Consider the following 16,865-nt stretch of genomic DNA (forward strand, 5'->3'; position numbering starts at 1 on the left):
GCAAAGTCACGCCCTAGGGTGCAGTCGAAGGAAAAACTAGTTAATCTGCCCGCCCCAAAACATTCAAAACCCTAGAAGGTGGGGAGGGAGCTGTCGCAACGCCCCGGAGGAGGCCTGAGTCCAGCAGCTCGGCCCGCTCGCTCCCTTAGCTCGAGCGCCTGCGCACCACCCCCGCGGCCTTCCCCCTCCCCACGGTTTCCCTCCCCCCCCTGCCTCCCCTCCTCCCACCAGTTCGGACCGCACCCTCGCGCCTGCGCCCTGCCCGCACTGGGGCTGCGGTAGCCATGCTGAACCTGGACTGGGAGGAGAGATGGGGGGAGTGCGACAGCCGCTGGAAAGAAAGCCAGATTGGGAGAGGAGACAGTAGCAGGACCGTGGGGTTGGGTCCGGGGTACGGCGAGCCCCAGGCCTTCACGCGCACCCCTAGAAAGCCTACGGAAAACTTGCCCGGATGACTAGTTGGGGGGGGGGGGGTTGACGGCACGTGACCTGCCTTGACCAATCCTGGCACTGCTGACGTGGCCGCGCGGCCCCGAAACTCTCCCCCCCCCAGGAAGGGAGGGGCCGGGGGTGCCGCCCCCCCCACCGCTGCAGTTTCCGGGGGGGGTGACACCCCGGATTACACCCTCCCCCCCACACCGAGCCGAGGGGAGCAGCAGAGCCCCCGCGGGAGGGTTGCCGGAGCCAGGTGAGAGGGGCCTTCTTTGGGAGGGGGAACGTCAATCATCCATGTTTTCAGCCAATAGTTAGGGTGGTGGAGTGGGGTCCTGGGGTTTGGCAAGGGGGTCGTGTGGGGGGCGGAATATTGTCAATCAAGCATTTTGCAACCAATGGGAATTGGGAGAGGGTGGGGTCGGTAGTGGGGTAAGGGGGCCCCAGTGGTGGGGGAGGGGAAGCGTCCAACCACCCGCTTTTCTGCCAATGAGAGGACTGGGGGTTACGGGTGTGAGTGACCCCCCCATCGTCCCCTAGGGGTGCAGGAAGCAAGAGCCAGGTGAGAACGGGCGTATTTGAGGGGAGGAGGGGGGGATTTAATGGACTAGGGGAGTGAGGATGGTGCTTGCTGCCCATCCCTACTGAGGGTGTGATGTTTTTAAAATGACTTTTGGCTTGGAATTATCCAGGGGAACCAGCCTGTGAGGTGCAATTGTGTTTAGATTTAGGTTTCCCCCTTTCCCTTTTCCTTCCTAACCCTTGGAGGGAAGGGAGGGCTACAGTGTTCTCATTGTGTCAGTGATATTGGGAAGTTATCACATGGCTGTTCCAGGTTATGCTTCGCGTCACTTATAAAAATTCGGCTGTGCATTCACGTGTATGCGGCCTGAGGGGCGCAGTGCGCCCCCTTCCCCCCCGCGGCGCAAAACGCTATTTGTATTACGTTTGGTTTGGCGGGGAGAGAGAGAAAATAAGCCAGGAGCTTGGGGTCTGTAAAAGGGTTGACAAGGAGCTTCAAGGTCGAGGCTGGGGAGGAGAGAATGTGAACTGGGGCCCGGGGTGGGGACGGTACCGGAGCTATAATATAGGAGTCTTCATTTTACCCTTATCTTTTGTCTAGTTATATCCTCTAATGCCCCAGTCAGGCCTTTTCCGAAATGCGCTGCTGCGTAAGGAGAATTTTCTTTTCCAAAAGTATTTCGCAGTTGCTTTAGCTGGGCTTGTGACTCAGAAGCCCGGGAGGGGCTGGGAAAAGAGGGGAGGGATCTGGTGGGAGTGATTTTCCGGAATCGAGGGAAGGGGGAAGGGTGTTCTTTGTCCTCTTCTCTCTTGCCAGGGCCTCGTGCTTCTCCGCCACCTCCCGGGCGGGCCCCTCCATAGGCCTCTGACTGCTTGGTGCGGGGCCCAGGGAGAGGGAGGCACCGCAGCAGGATGGGGGAAGGGAGGAAGCCTGGCAAAGTTGCTGTGTCACGGCTGCAGCAAGGGGGGGGGGGGGGAAGGGTGGCTCCCCTCCGAGGGGAGCATCTAGGCCTGAGTGTGGGAATGAGGCGGACACCTCCTGGCTTCCCTTACCCAGCCGTCACACCGGCCCAGGATTGTTCCTATTTTCGGTAGATGAGGAAAAAAGAGGCCACTGACCAGCAACCGTCTTTAATAGCAAGAGGGCCCCTGAACGCAGTCCAGGCCGAACTCTTTGTTGTCAGCCCATGACCAACTCCCCTAAACTACAGCTTACGGGAGGGCAGAGGGGACATAGACCTGAGGTGCAAAAGCTGGGCACCCCAGCCTCACTTACAGCCCCAGGAAAGTCAACGAAAAAGAGGAGGAGTCCCCTAAAAAGCCTCTGCCTCTGGGGTGGGGGGTCCTATAAGGACAGAGCTTCAGACCTCGTGGGGGTTGCTAACTTTTCTCTGTAGAGAAAATCTTGAGGATGGGGAGTTAGGTCCTGCAAGAACTTTAATGGAGGATTGGGAGAGAGGGAGCTTAGGAATGTCGGACAAGGTTGGTCTTGGGAATTTTATGATTTACCTTTAATTTTGTTTTGGCCTGACTTTTCCCGGACATGCAACTTGGAGCAGTGGCTGGGCACAATCTGCACGATTTAAGTAAGCTCTCTTGCTGCCAGGCCAGTGGAGTGTGGAGTTTTGTTGAATTCTATAGTGACCTTTTTGTTCCAGGCTCGTTTCACTGCACCGGGGAAGAGAGGGCTGTGTGAAGCTTAGTCTGGAGGGAGAGAAAGGCAGGAGTGAGAGCACCAAAGTGCCTGCGAAACAGGGTTTTAATTAATGTTGGGGATTTTGTGCCCTTAATGGTTGGTTTTTAAGTTAGGATCTTTGTAACAGAGGAAGGAGGAGCAGCACTTTTAAGTAACTGTGAGGAATAGGTATCTGGAAGTTGCCCATCTGGGGAGGATGTGGGCCCCCCTCACGAGCGTGTTCCGAGGACACGAAGAGCGGCCCTGCTCTGGTGTTTCTCTAAGATGGCGTCTCCTTCTTCCCCTATTGCAGGGACCCAACTGCTGCAGCTGTAACGTCTTGGAGAACAACAACCAGCCGCCGCGTCCAACTGCCACGCCCCCGTCCGGGCGCAAGACCAACGACGCCCACGTGGCCCCTGTCCCTGTTTCCCCCCCCTTGCCCATCGCCCGCTCAGCCAGCCAATAAGAGAGCAACGAATGGCACTACCCGCCCCGCCTTCACCAATCGCCTGGCTTGCCAGACAGATTTGGAGGAGAGGAAAACGACGGCCGGAAGGGAAGGAGCTGTGGGTGTGGGAGACCCCGCTGCTCTGGTATACCCTCCCTTCCCCCGACCTTCCTCCCGCTCTTGGGTCTCCGGACCATTGTACAGCCTATTGGCGCCTGCAGTGGGCGGGCTGTGACTCCCTTATGGGCCAATGTAGCGAAGCTCTGCCTGGTGACTGAAACTGAGGAGGCAGGCCAGTGATGTCATTACTGTAGCCCACCAATGGGGAAGTCGCTCGCGGAGGGGCGGGCTTATAGGCCTCCCCAACCCCCGTGCGTGTGCGCGCTGGCCAGAGGGGAAGTCGCGAGCACGGCGGTGAGCGGGAGCTGCGGAGCTCCGCCCTCTCCCCACCCCCCACCCCCGACTATATATAAAGGGCCAGCGCGGAGCTCGGCGGCGCCATTTCGCGCTGGAGCAGAGCGTCCTGTAGACTGGGGGAGGAGGATCGGGCCCAAAGCTACAGGGGCGGCAAATCTCAGGAGTTCGCCATTACAATCCACGTCCATCCGTTCGGAGATGTCCCTTGGTCTGGCCTGGGACCAACCTTGGCGAGTACTGCAGACCCCATAGAGACCTTCTGAGCTTCCCTTTCTTGGGCCCCGCCCAAAACGCCGGGCCTGTCTGCCGCGCCATCCCGCCCCCTCCTCCGCCCTTAAGAGGAGATCAAAGATGGAGGCGTCGGCGCTCTAATCTGCACTCTCCGTGTCTATCCGCTGCCATCCGACTTCAGAACCGGCTTATAGGCACTTCAGTCATCCCTAGCAGAAAGTAAGAAACTCGGACAACCTGCATCAGGTCGTATTTAATTGTCAGTGGTAGAAATCTGGGCTCTGTTGCTGGGTCCGAAGAAGCTCCCGCTCCGACCCCTAGCTCATTCGCCCTGACTCTGGGCCGCCGCCATTTTCTAACCGGCCGCCGCCTGAGCAGCGCGCCGTGGCGCTGAGGCCTCCCCCAGGTGCTGCGGACAGGGCCGTGCATTGGTGCCCGACCGTCCCGGGGCGGGGGGAGCTCCCTGGGGGGGCCGAGAACAGCCGGCCCCCCCTCCTGGGTTATGCAGGGCACGGCCGGACTGGGGCAGAGGGGACCCGAGGCCACCCGGACTTGCTGCGGCTAAGGACGGTGCAGAGCCCCGGACAGCCAGGATGCTGCAGAACGTGACCCCCCACAGCAAGTACGTCTTCCGCGGGTGTTGAATTGTTGTATCTGGAGCCGCGCAGTTAGGTTCTGGCGGGGGTGGGGGTGGGAGTTGGTTAGTTTGTAGAGAGGTGGTTGCACGCTCTGTTTTGTAGCAGTGGGGCTGACCCAATTTATGGCTCAGAAGCATGGGGTGAGAGAATTTGGGCTTTTGTGTCCCCCCCCCCCCCCCCCGTGTATGCTGTCTTGTCTAAGAGTCCTGGTTGTGGGGGTGTGGTGGGGATGAGTTGCTTCAGTGGCACATTGACAGGTGGGAGTTGAGAGTCAGCTGGTTCTTAGTGGTTCCTGTGTATTGGCGGAGATCCTAACTGGTTCAGTGTTAGTCTCTGGCATCTTGGGTTGTGTAGGGTTGCCATGGTGATGGTGCTGCGGGAACAGACAGTGGGACTTGTTGGGTATGTTGGGGTGGGGAGGAATACGATATATTTTTTAAGTGGAAATTGTTTATTGTGGTGATTTCCTTGTACACATCCTTTCCTTCCAAATAAAGGTTCAAAATCATAGGGTGTTCTTTCTTGATTTACTTTGGTGGGTCTAAAATGTAGTTGGATTAAGTAATTCCCAGGGAGAAGGGTGGAATAAAGGACTGCACCACTGCGCCCCAGCTGTGTGGGTTGTAAACAATTATAGTCAGTAAGCATTATAGGTACCTACCATGTGTCCAGGCACTGTGCTAAATTCTGGAGGTAAAAAATCAGATTTCACAATCTAATTGGGAAGATTACATGAAAAACAACTGTTTACAAACAAGGTATTTTACAGCTAAAATAAGAAATAACAGAAAAAATACATGAATAGGTCAGCCATTTTCACCCATTGTCTAGCCCTGGACTAAATTGGGGTCTACCAACATTAGCTTAACTGTTGACCAACTTTTGTTCACAAAAGAGACAAGAGTCTGTGTCATTACCTCTATGGTTAGTGTGTTTTGGAAGCAGTAATTGAAGGAGAAGGACTTTTGCTGACCTTGGCTTTATTTTTATCTTATTTTTTAAACCTTTTGTTGGGGGGGGTTTGAAGTTTATGCTGCTTAGCTTGCAGCTAGGCTCTTAGAGTAACAAACACAAGGAAACCATTTGTTTCTGAGCTAGTTTTTCTTAAGGGGTTTTGGTCTTCTCCTTCCCTACCACAACTGTAGAAAGGTAAAATTTGCACTTCAAGGAAGTACCAGTTTCTTTCCCCAGCAAGAGTAACAAACAGTACAAATTTTCTTTTAGGACCCTGCCTTTTTATCTCATGCGGCTTTGTTCTCAGGGGCTCCGGGCCTGAATCCAAGTAATCATACCACCGTCCAATCAAATCAAATGAGAATATTTGTAAAGCCCTTAGTGTACAGTGCCTGGTACGTAGTAGGCACTACATAAATGCTTATTTCTCTTTTCCCAGAACCCTAGCAGGCTTATTCTCAAATGGGAATAGGCTATTGGTCTCCTTATCAGTCTCAGGGTCCTAACCCTGGTGCTTTCAGACTCAGAATTGAAATACATGTACCATTCCTTTTACTCGCTTCAACCTTTTCTTCTTCAGGCTCCCTGGGGAGGGGAATGCAGGCCTATTGGGCCTGGGCCCTGAGGCAGCCGCCCCAGGGAAGCGGATCCGGAAGCCTTCTCTGTTGTATGAGGGATTTGAGAGCCCAACTATGGCCTCAGTGCCTGCTCTGCATCTTCCCCCTGCCAATCCTCCACCCCCTGAAGTATCTAATCCCAAGAAGCCAGGTCGAGTCACTAACCAGTTGCAGTACTTACACAAGGTGGTGATGAAAGCCCTGTGGAAGCATCAGTTTGCCTGGCCATTCCGGCAGCCAGTAGATGCCGTCAAACTAGGCCTGCCGGTGAGTAGAGGGTACCTGGGATAAGAGGAAAGTGGGACAAGGAGGGGAGGATCATTACGTATGAATGGGGGGAATACTAGAGCAGGTGCTGCGGCCCCCAAGGGTATCATCAATTCCCCATGCTAGGTAGACAGATTTCGCCCAAAATCTATTGTTTGGGATCAGTTCAGATCCTTCTTTGCCTTAGAGTACTTCTCTTTCCCTTTGATCATCCCCAGCATATCTCCTCACATGTCCCTCCCTAACTTATGACCTGGCTCCCTTTTGCAGATTCCTGTCTGGGGTTGGGAGAGGACCACGGTGGCTAATATCCTTAGCTTCTTCCTACCCCTCATGCTGCCCACGGAATAGCCAGCCCCAGAGGTAATGTCACAGACCTCCCAGAAAGGGATGGGAATAGAGGGTGGTTATAGGGGAGAGATAGGAAACTCCATGGAGGTAAAAAAACTCAGTGTTGAGTATTAGCACCATTTTTCAAATCCCAGTTTTTCTCCTTATAGTTTGGGGGTGGGGGCCGCAGTTTGGGGACAGGGCCTGTGAGCCCTTTAAAGCATAGGGTGTGAGTGTGAATATAGGAAGTTGAGAAGTGAGGATCGATTTAATTCTGGGATGTGCGGTCTTTCTTCCCCTAGGACTATCACAAGATCATCAAGCAACCCATGGACATGGGAACCATCAAACGACGTTTGGAAAACAATTATTATTGGTTGGCCTCTGAGTGTATGCAAGATTTCAATACCATGTTCACCAACTGCTACATTTACAACAAGGTGGGCCCACTTCCATTGATGTTACACCACTAGGTATGTCAGCCCCACTCCAGGCTGACTTGTGAAGTTATTGCCAGCAGCTGTGCTTTACAGAGAAGGTTAAAGGAGTATGGGTGAGCCTCACAGTGGGACGCAAGGGTTTGTTCTCTCTTCTGCACCCTTGAAGATGCCCCTCATGTTCTCATTCCTCCTTAGTTCATGAAAATCCTGCTTTAGAATTCTCTATTAAATTTAACTACCAAGGTAAGAGACCTGGACCCTGACACACCATAGCAATGAGAGTAGAATCATTTGAACTAGCCCCTTACAATGAAGAAAGACCATGAAAAGTAAAGTGCCCTGCCCAGGACCTCTGTCTGCTAGGACCCAGGTCTAAACTACATAATGCTTTTTCTTTTTTTAATGTGTAATATAAGTAAACTCAATGCCCTTTCCAGAACAGTGGCTAATACTTTTAGCTGGCATAAATAGGTATTATTGATTCTAGGCAACCTTTACAATGGAGGAAATTTTCTCTGTGAAGTTGCCACAGAATTTATTGTTTTGATCATTTGCATTCTGTAGTTTTGTGTTTTAGTGGAATTACCTTAGCCAAGTGACAAGGAAAGCATCTGAACTTAGTTTCCTAGTCCTGGGAGCTGTTTCTAAGGAGGGAACTCTTTTTGCTTTTTTTTGATAGGCAGTTGGGGTTAAGTGACTTACCCAAGGTCACACATCTAGTTTTTTTGTGTTAAGTGTCTGAGGCAGGAGGGAAATTTCTGTTTCCCCTAGCAACTAATTGAATTGTTGGTCTTTTCTCCAATAGCCCACAGATGACATCGTACTAATGGCACAGACACTAGAGAAGATCTTTTTGCAGAAAGTGGCACTGATGCCATCTGAAGAACAGGAACTGGTGGTGACCATTCCCAAGAATAGCCACAAGAAGGGGGCAAAGCTGGCAGGTAACACAGTTTGGTGGTTTGGGCTGGCAGAATAGAATAAGCCCCAGCTTCACTGAGAGGGGTGGGACAGGGTCCAAGAGAGAGACTTAATAAGATGTCATCTATTGCCTTTTTTTTTTTTAAATCCACCAGCACTTCAGAGCAGCCTCACCAATGCCCACCAGGTGCCTGCTGTCTCTTCTTTGTCTCACACACCTTTGTATTCCCCATCACCTGAGATTCCCACCACTGTCCTGAACATTCCCCATGGCTCAGTCATCTCTTCTCCCCTTCTCAAATCTCTGCACTCCGCTGGCACCCCTTTAATGGCAGTCTCTGCAGCACCTACTGCCCAGCCACTCACCAAGGTGAGATTCTACAGATTTCTTATTAGGAGTAGAATGGCGTGGTGCAGGAATACCCAGTCTATATCTGATTTCTCTTTTTTTCTGCAGAAGAAAGGGGTGAAGCGGAAAGCAGACACGACCACGCCTACACCAACAGCTATCCTGGCTCCTGGTTCCCCAGCCAGTCCCCCTGGAGGTGGCCCAGAATCCAAAGCAGCCCGGCTGCCCCCCACACGCCGGGAAAGTGGCCGTCCCATCAAACCCCCACGAAAGGACTTGCCAGACTCCCAGCAGCAGCACCAGAGCTCCAAGAAAGGGAAGCTGTCAGAGCAACTGAAGCACTGCAATGGCATTTTAAAAGAGCTACTTTCCAAAAAACATGCTGCTTATGCCTGGCCTTTCTATAAGCCCGTGGATGCTTCAGCTCTTGGCCTGCATGACTACCATGACATTATTAAGCACCCCATGGACCTCAGCACTGTCAAGGTACCCATTTTAAGGGATGATTTGGAATACTCAGATTTTTGGCTCAACTTAGTCTTCAACAATTAGATTTTTATGTCTACATTCGCTGCCCAGAAACTTAGAAAAGCACAAAGTGTAAGAATTTGTGTTTTTGTGACAGAAGTATCCTGTGATTTGAAATATTGCCAGTTTACTCCTTGGTTTTAAGAGAGAACTACTTTTTTTTACTAATACTGCAGTGTGTCCCTTGTTTGGAAAATGTAGGAAGAGGAATGATATAATAGAGGGATAATTAGGTATCTTAGTCTTAGTCCCTTTCTTCAGGTTTTCTTTCTGGCTGCAGTATTGACAGCCCTCAGCCAGCCTAGGTCCTTAAATATGACTGGACCTAAAGATCTTATAAGGAAATCTTTTTCTTGAGGATGAGAGTTGAGATTGCTTTTATTTTGTTGTATCTATAATACAGGGCTATGGCATTTTGGGTGGGAGGAAAAAAACAATGATTTCTTCTTAGATGAAGTCCTAGGTATTCTTTGATAGACTTTTTCTTCCCATAGCGAAAGATGGAGAACAGAGATTACCGGGATGCTCAAGAGTTTGCAGCTGATGTGCGGCTTATGTTTTCCAACTGTTACAAATATAATCCTCCTGATCATGATGTTGTTGCCATGGCACGAAAGCTACAGGTAAGGTGTGAAGTGGGGAGTTGGAAGTCAGTTGAGTATGAATGTGGGTAGGCAAAAGAGTTTGCTTTTTCCTTTCCACAGAAGCTTTTCATAGCAGAAGAGGGGATGTAATCATGTTTGATGGATGGGTTTGAGGAGCTGAAGTGCTACCTACTCCCCTACTAGGCTATGTTTATCTTTGTCTCCAGGATGTGTTTGAGTTCCGATATGCCAAGATGCCTGATGAACCATTGGAGCCAGGACCCTTACCTGCCTCAACGGTTCTGCCCCCTGGCTTAGCTAAATCATCTTCTGAATCCTCAAGTGAGGAGAGTAGTAGTGAAAGTTCCTCAGAGGAGGAGGAAGAGGAGGAGGAGGAAGAAGAAGAAGAAACTGAAAGCTCTGACTCAGAGGAAGAGAGAGCCAACAGGTTGGCTGAACTACAAGAACAGGTATTATGCATACCTGTCAGTTTTTTGTGTTTTCTTGTGGGGCAGAAGGATGTGTTCCCTTTCCTTGATCCCACCCTAATGCTAATCAGTCAAGTAATGGTTTTCTTGGATCTTTTTTTTCCTCTTATCAGCTTCGGGCAGTACATGAACAATTGGCTGCCCTATCCCAAGGGCCAATTTCCAAGCCTAAACGAAAACGAGAAAAGAAGGAAAAGAAGAAGAAGCGGAAGGCAGAAAAGCATCGGGGGCGAGCAGGGATGGATGAAGATGACAAGGGTCCCAGGCTGCCTCGCCCACCACCACCCAAGAAATCCTCCAAGAAGGCAGGTGGTGGCAGCAGTGGTCCAGGGACAGCAGGGCCTCCTGGCTTTGGTCTTTCTGGAAGTGGTACCACCAGGTGAGGTCTAAGGTAGAAAATTAGCCATCACTTAGGATTTAGAATGAAGTATTGTGATATCTCTGTGGTTGTGGTTGCATGTTCACATCCCTGTCTCTTGTCTGTTTCCCAACTACATCTCATCATGTTATCCTCCAAGTAGTGAGCTTTTGTTTTGGGGGTGAAGAGGACACTTAGGCTGCTGCTGTTAGGGTGAATAGTCTAGTATGGTTCTCTTCCTGGCATTAATGTACTTTGTTCCCTCTGTCACTCTCTAGGCCCCCAAAGAAGGCGATGAAGACAGCTCCACCACCACCAGCTGCTGCCTATGACTCAGAGGAAGAGGAGGAAAGCCGGCCAATGAGTTATGATGAGAAAAGACAGCTGAGTTTGGACATCAATAAGTTACCTGGAGAGAAGCTAGGCCGTGTGGTCCACATCATCCAAGCCCGAGAGCCCTCTCTCCGTGATTCAAACCCTGAGGAGATTGAGATTGATTTTGAGACTCTCAAACCATCCACACTTAGAGAACTTGAGCGCTATGTTCTTTCCTGTTTGCGCAAGAAGCCAAGGAAACCCTACAGTGAGTGTTGTATTTCTGAGTATTATGGACTGAGAAGGGCTACTGGTGAGGGCACTCCTAGCTAGCCTGTTGGGTTGGTTACATGTGTCTGCTGGAAAATGAGTCAAGTAACATAGGAGAGATGTGGAGGGGCCTGAGATTTAACTTCTTATTCTGTCTCTAGCCATCAAAAAGCCAGTGGGTAAGACGAAGGAGGAACTGGCTCTAGAGAAGAAACGAGAGCTCGAGAAGCGGCTGCAAGATGTGAGTGGTCAGCTCAATTCTACCAAGAAGCCCCCCAAGAAGGGTGAGTCAAGAGCCCAAGCAGGAGATGAGTGTTGTATGTTGTGACTGACCTTCCACTACTTAAGATTCTACTAACATGTCTGCTGGGCTCACCCTCATTCTCATATTACTTTTCTTAATACAGCAAGTGAGAAAGTGGAGTCAGCACAGCAGGTGGCAGTGTCACGCCTCAGTGCCTCAAGTTCCAGCTCCGACTCCAGCTCATCATCCTCCTCATCTTCCTCTTCTGATACTAGTGACTCCGACTCAGGCTAAGGGGCCAGGCAGCAATGGGGCAGGAGGCTCTGCAGGACCGGATTCCCCTAGCCCTCTCCAGAGGTTCCCTCTACTTGGATCCCCCCTCACCCCATTTCCCCTGTGTGGGAGAGCTGGCTCTGCAAGGTGGGGAGGGATACATGGACAGTTCCCCATTGAGGGACTCAAGGGACAGGAGGAAGGGGATTTCCCTTGGGCTTGAAGCTCTCTACTTAAAATAGACTGAAGTCGGGGGGAAGGGGTCTTGGGTAGGTATAAGGTTGGGCTAAAGCCTGAGGCCACAACTACCAGCTGCCCCCTCCCCTCCAAGGGCCCTGTTTTCTGAAGTTGTTTGTTTTAATTTATTTTAAATGGCACAGGGTTGGGGGAGGTGGGGCTGGGGGGGGTCCCCCTAGATTGGGGAGGGAAGGAGGGGAGCTTTTTTTTGTTTTGGTTTTGTTTTTTTACGTTGACTTTTTTCTACCTATCCCCACATCCCACTTTGTTGGGGCCCTTGGGGGTCATACCTTCCCTGTCTCCCCAAGAGGCTTTTTGAGCTAAGTCCTCTCCTTTTTTCGTGTGTCTGTTGATTCTAACTTGTAAATAAAGAAAATACTATTCAAGTTGAAAAGGTGCTGTCTGGGTTTTGTGTCTCTTCTTCCCCACCCCTACATCCATCTATGTAGTTAAGCCCTTTTCTGATCCCTGTTCTGTGCCCATTGCTGACATACTGCTAGTATAGATCAGATTAGGTGCTAGGGAAGGTTTAGGAAAGCTCATGTTTAAAGAACAAATAATGGGATCATAAGGTTTTGAAAGATTTTTATTCCTTACCAAACACATAAATATGTAACAAATCTTTTGGTAATCTAAAAATTTTTTGTGGTGATTTTTAAAAGGTGTCTGAATAAGGAGTTAGAAGAAACTTCACTTTATTTCTTGGCATAAGAACAATGGACATTAGTCCACAAGCTTTAAAAAGTATCACTTAAGAGTGAAGGTTGCTATAGAAAGAGATTTATCTCATTCACATTTTAGGGTTGGGGCAGTTAAGAAAGGGGATCCACCAACATTACAGATCTATATTGTGAACAAGTTTAGGATTTTAACCTAGGTTTCTTAAAAGTCTGGCAGTGTAAAAATATACCTCGTTAAGTATAAGTAGTACCAGTTATTTCCAACCGTGTCCCTGCATCTGCATCATTTGTTGCTCATTTGCAACCTTTGAAAAAAAATAAAGAGACCTATGACTGCCAAGCCCATGGGTTTGGTGGGATAGGGTTGGTAAGGACCTAATATATGTGAAAATACATGAATCCTTTGATAAAAAAAAAACGAAGCAGGGAAGAACTTGCAGGATTTGAGGAGGGAGTGACCTCAATTTTCTTGGCCACTGTTTTGTCCCCTAGGCTTATCCCTAAAATCCATCCTTTGAGATCAGTTATGTATGATTTTTGATTTCTAGGAAAGTCACCAAGGTAACTAGCCAGCCTGGTCCAGGTTGTAGACTACAGAGTGAAGCTGGACCCTAAAGCTCTGGAGGGGAAAGGATAGTTCTAAGATGGCACCACATTCTGACACTACTTTGGTGGCCGCCAAGATTTCCCACTTTAAGGATAGTAAACTAAGGCTCAAACAACTAATACATAAGTATATAGTATGGGGTCAGAAATGAGCTGCACCATGCAACATGCAGGGGCCTGAAGACAAAACTTGTAAAAAATAGTTGTCAGTTTAAAATGCAGTGAGATACAGGGCAGCTAGGTGGTGCAGTGGATAGAGTCAGGAGGACCTAAGTTCAAATGCGGCCTCAGACACAACAAAAACTTGGGCAGGTCACTTAACACCAATTGTTCTGCCCTCCCCACCTTCCAAAAAAAAGCAAAAAAAAAAAAAATGCAGCGAGATAATGTGGGTATTGGTTTTAATGGACTTAATGCATTTCATTTTAGGTCTTTGTACTTTGGTGAGGCAATGAAGGTAATGAGAAGAACAACTTACAAATACACATAAGAAAATTATTTTTTAAATAGGCCAGCAGGGCAGACTCTATACCCCAGTCTTCTAAGTCATTTATTCATTCAAATCAGTTGCCTACTATCATGCACTGTCACAGTAGGGGTGTCAGGATAGTATGTAAGGTTTTAGGAATATAAGGGCAGTCTCTAGTCTAAAATCATGTAATCTGGCAGGAATGATAAACATTCCAGTGTGTTCTAATTGCATGAAAAAGTATTGACAAGGGCTATAAAACTGCATACCCTTTGACCAAGCAATACTACTTCTAGGTCTGTATCCCAAAGAGATCATAGAAGTGGGAAAAAGACCCATATGTACAAAAATATTTATAACTGCTCCTTTTGTGGTGGCCAAGAATTGGGAATTGAGGGAATGTCCATCAACTGGGGAATGGCTGAACAAATTGTAATCAAATGCTATTGTTCCATAAAATGAGCACACAGACTTCAAAAAAACCTGGAAAGACATGAACTGACATGAGTGAAGTGAGCTGAGCCAGGAGAACATTGTACCTGATAACAGGAACATTGTGTGATGAAGACCTTGATGTGACTAAGGTCTTCTCAGCAATGCAAGGATCTAGGACAAAATCAAAAGATCAAAAGACTAATGATGGAAAATGCTATCCGCATCCAGAAAAAGAACTATGGAGTCTGAATACTAAAGCATGCTATTTGCTCTCTTTTGTTTATTTCTTCATTCTCGTGGTTCCTCCCATTGTTTCTAATTCTTTACAATATGACTAATGTGAAAATATGTTTAATATGAATGTATAAGTAGAACCTATATCAAATTGCATGCCATCTTGGGGAAGGGGAAGGAGAGGAAGGCGGAGAACATTTAGAACTCAAAGTCTTGTGGAAGTGAAGGTTGAAAACTAAAAATAAATTATTTTTTAAAATGTAAAAAAAATTTTTTTTAATTGAAGAGGTTGAATCTAGATAATCTCAAAAAGGATTTTTAAAAAATTCATTATTTTTAGTTTTCAACCTTCACTTCCTTAAGATTTTTAGTTTTGAATTTTCTCCCCTCCCCAAGATGGCATGCAGTCTGATATAGGTCCTACCTACACCTTTATATTAAACATTTTCATATTAGTCATGGTGTAAAGAGTAATTAGAATCAATGGGAGGAGCCACAAGAAAGAAAAAACAACCAAAAAAAGAGATGAAATAGTGTGTTTACATCTGCATTCAGACTCCAAAGTTCTTTCTCTTGAGTGTGGATAGCATTTTCCATCATGAATCTTAATTTTTTAAAAAATTTATTCATTTGCTTTTAGTTTACAACATTCAGTTCCACAATCCCTTGAGTTTCAAATTTTCTCCTGCTCCCAATCTTCCCCCTTTTCCTCCCCCCATTCCATCATGAATCTTTTGGAGTTGTCTTAGATCCTTGCATTGCTGAGAACTAAGTCTATCAAAGCTTTATTCATCTCAAAGATAAATCTCAAAAATAAAGATAAATCTCAAAAATAAAGACTTATTCATCTCACAGTGTGGTTGTTACTGTGCACCACAATGTTCTCCTGGTTCTGCTCATTTCACTTAGCATCAGTTCATATAAGTCTTTCCAGGTTTTCTTGAAGTCCACCTGTTCATCATTTCTTGTAGCACAGTAGTATTCCAGTATATTCATATAACACAACTTGTTCTACCATTCCCCAATTGATGGACATACCCTCAATTTCCAATTCCTTGCCACCACAGAAAGAGCTGCTATAAATATTTTTATGTGTGGGTCCTTTTCCTGTTTTTATGATCTCTGGGATACAGACCTAGAAGTGGTATTGCTGGGTCAAAGGGTATGCACAATTTTCTTTATGGTACCTTTTAGCAGATCTAGTTTTTAGCAAGATCTAGTTTCTTTATCTCTTGTAATTAGATCTATTTTTGCTTTTGCTTTGTGTGAGATCAGGATTGCTACCCTTGCTTTTTTTACTTCAGATGAAACATAATATATTGTGCTCCAGATTTTTACCTTTACTCTGTGTATATTCCTCTGCTTCAAATGTGGTTCTTAATCCACTCTGCTATCCACTTCCATTTTATGGGAGAGTTCATCCCATTCACATTCACAATTATGGTTACTTACCTGGGCCTTTCCATCCAATTTCCACCACCCCTTTATGCTTTTCTCTCTCCTTTCTCCCTTTACTTCCTCACTAGAGTTTTGCTTTTGACCACCATCTCCCTCAGTCTTCCTTCCTTTCTAACAGCCCCCTCCCTTTTCTTTCTTTTTACCTTTACTACTTCTCCCCTCCCTTCTATCTATCTTCTTCCTTTTCTTTTCCCTTTCCCCTCCTACTTCCTATAGGGTAAGTTTGATTTCTATACCTAACTGATTATGTTATTCCCTCTTTAAGCCAAATCTGATGAGAATAAGATTCAAATAATGCTCATCTCCCTCCCTTCTTTCCCTCTACTGTAATAGGTTTTTGTGCCTTTCCATGTGATGTAATTTACCCTTGTCTGCCTCCTCCTTTCCTCTTCTCCAATACAATCCCTTTTCACCACTTAATTAGATTTTTTAATCATCACATCAGAGTCAACTTATATCCATGCCCTTTTAAATGGCATAATAACCATACAGTTCTCAAGAGTTACAATATCATCTTTCCTGTTTACCCTTTTATGCCTCTCTTGAGTTTTGTATTGAAGATCAAATTTTTTATTGAGCTCTGGTCTTTTCATCAGCGAGGTTTGGAAGACCCCTATTTCATTGAATATCCATTTCCTCCCCTGAAAGATTATGCTCAGTTTCACTGGATAGTTGATCCTTGGTTGTAATCCAAGCTTCTTTGCCTTATGGAATATTGTATCCCACATCCTTTAATGTTTGAATATAGAAGCTGCAAGGTCCTACACAATTCTGACTATGGTTCCATGATATTTAAATTGTTTCTTTATGGCTGTTTATAGCATTTTCTCTTTGGCCTGGGAATTTTGGAATTTGACTACAATATTCCTTGGCATTTTCAATATGGAATCTCCATCAGGTGATTGGTGAATTTTTTCAATGACTATTTTACCTTCTGGTTCTAGGACCTCAGGGCAGTTTTCCTTGATGATTTCCTGAAAGATTCTGTCCAGGCTCTTTTATTCATCATGGTTTTCAGGTAGATCAATTATTTTTAAATTGTCTCTCCTGGATCTATTTTCCAGGTCAGTTGTTTTAACAATGAGGTAGTTTATGTTTTCTTTTTCTTTTTTTCTTTTTGGAGGGCAATTTAGTTTGTTTTCTTCTATTTTTTTCATTCTTTTGATTTTATTTGACTGATTCTTAATGTCTCATAGAGTCTTTGGCTTCCATTTGCCCAAGTCTAATTATTTTTTCCAAATGCTTTATTAACTTCTGATTTACATCATTCATTTCCACCAGATTTTGAGTTACAAATTTTCTCCCCGTTTTTCCCCTGCCCACCCCCCCCAAAATAGTAGTCCCACAGGATATCCCCTCCTCCAATCTGCTCTCTCCCATATTTTCTCCCATACCCCTTTCGACTTTTCCAGTGGATCTCTTTGCCCCAGTGCCTGTATATC

General features: G+C 47.0%; 1 protein-coding gene across 4 annotated transcripts; it reads left to right on the forward strand.

Annotated features, from left to right (window-relative positions):
• The first annotated feature begins 245 nt into the window (after window positions 1-245).
• BRD2 (bromodomain containing 2) lies at window positions 246-11,935 on the forward strand. 4 transcript variants are annotated; one of them, XM_069073408.1, is made up of 14 exons: window positions 246-688; window positions 2,943-3,947; window positions 4,237-4,350; window positions 5,901-6,204; window positions 6,837-6,974; window positions 7,780-7,918; window positions 8,051-8,265; window positions 8,353-8,730; window positions 9,267-9,395; window positions 9,584-9,826; window positions 9,958-10,223; window positions 10,481-10,785; window positions 10,949-11,071; window positions 11,195-11,935. In XM_069073408.1, exons 3-14 carry the CDS (start codon window positions 4,322-4,324, stop codon window positions 11,323-11,325), a joined length of 2,400 nt encoding a protein of 799 aa, XP_068929509.1. In that variant the 5' UTR covers window positions 246-688; window positions 2,943-3,947; window positions 4,237-4,321; the 3' UTR covers window positions 11,326-11,935. The 4 variants fall into 4 exon arrangements, with proteins under 4 accessions (XP_068929509.1, XP_068929510.1, XP_068929508.1 ...); XM_069073409.1 differs by lacking the exon at window positions 4,237-4,350; XM_069073407.1 differs by lacking the exon at window positions 246-688 and adding an exon at window positions 863-994 and having other exon boundaries at window positions 2,943-4,350.
• Window positions 11,936-16,865: the final 4,930 nt, after the last annotated feature.

This window comes from Petaurus breviceps, unplaced genomic scaffold, assembly GCF_028583685.1.
Source record: "Petaurus breviceps papuanus isolate PSGF00001 unplaced genomic scaffold, PetGlider_PUasm1.0 90865, whole genome shotgun sequence".
NCBI classification, from domain to species: domain Eukaryota; kingdom Metazoa; phylum Chordata; class Mammalia; order Diprotodontia; family Petauridae; genus Petaurus; species Petaurus breviceps.

Bases quoted from the DNA above. Each gene is read 5' to 3' on its own strand.
- BRD2 (XM_069073408.1), top strand. From the start codon at position 4,322: ATGCTGCAGAACGTGACCCCCCACAGCAA. The intron at 4,351-5,900 runs GTACGTCTTCCG...TTTCTTCTTCAG, and splicing joins AACGTGACCCCCCACAGCAA to GCTCCCTGGGGAGGGGAATG. The intron at 8,266-8,352 runs GTGAGATTCTAC...TTTTTTCTGCAG, and splicing joins CTGCCCAGCCACTCACCAAG to AAGAAAGGGGTGAAGCGGAA.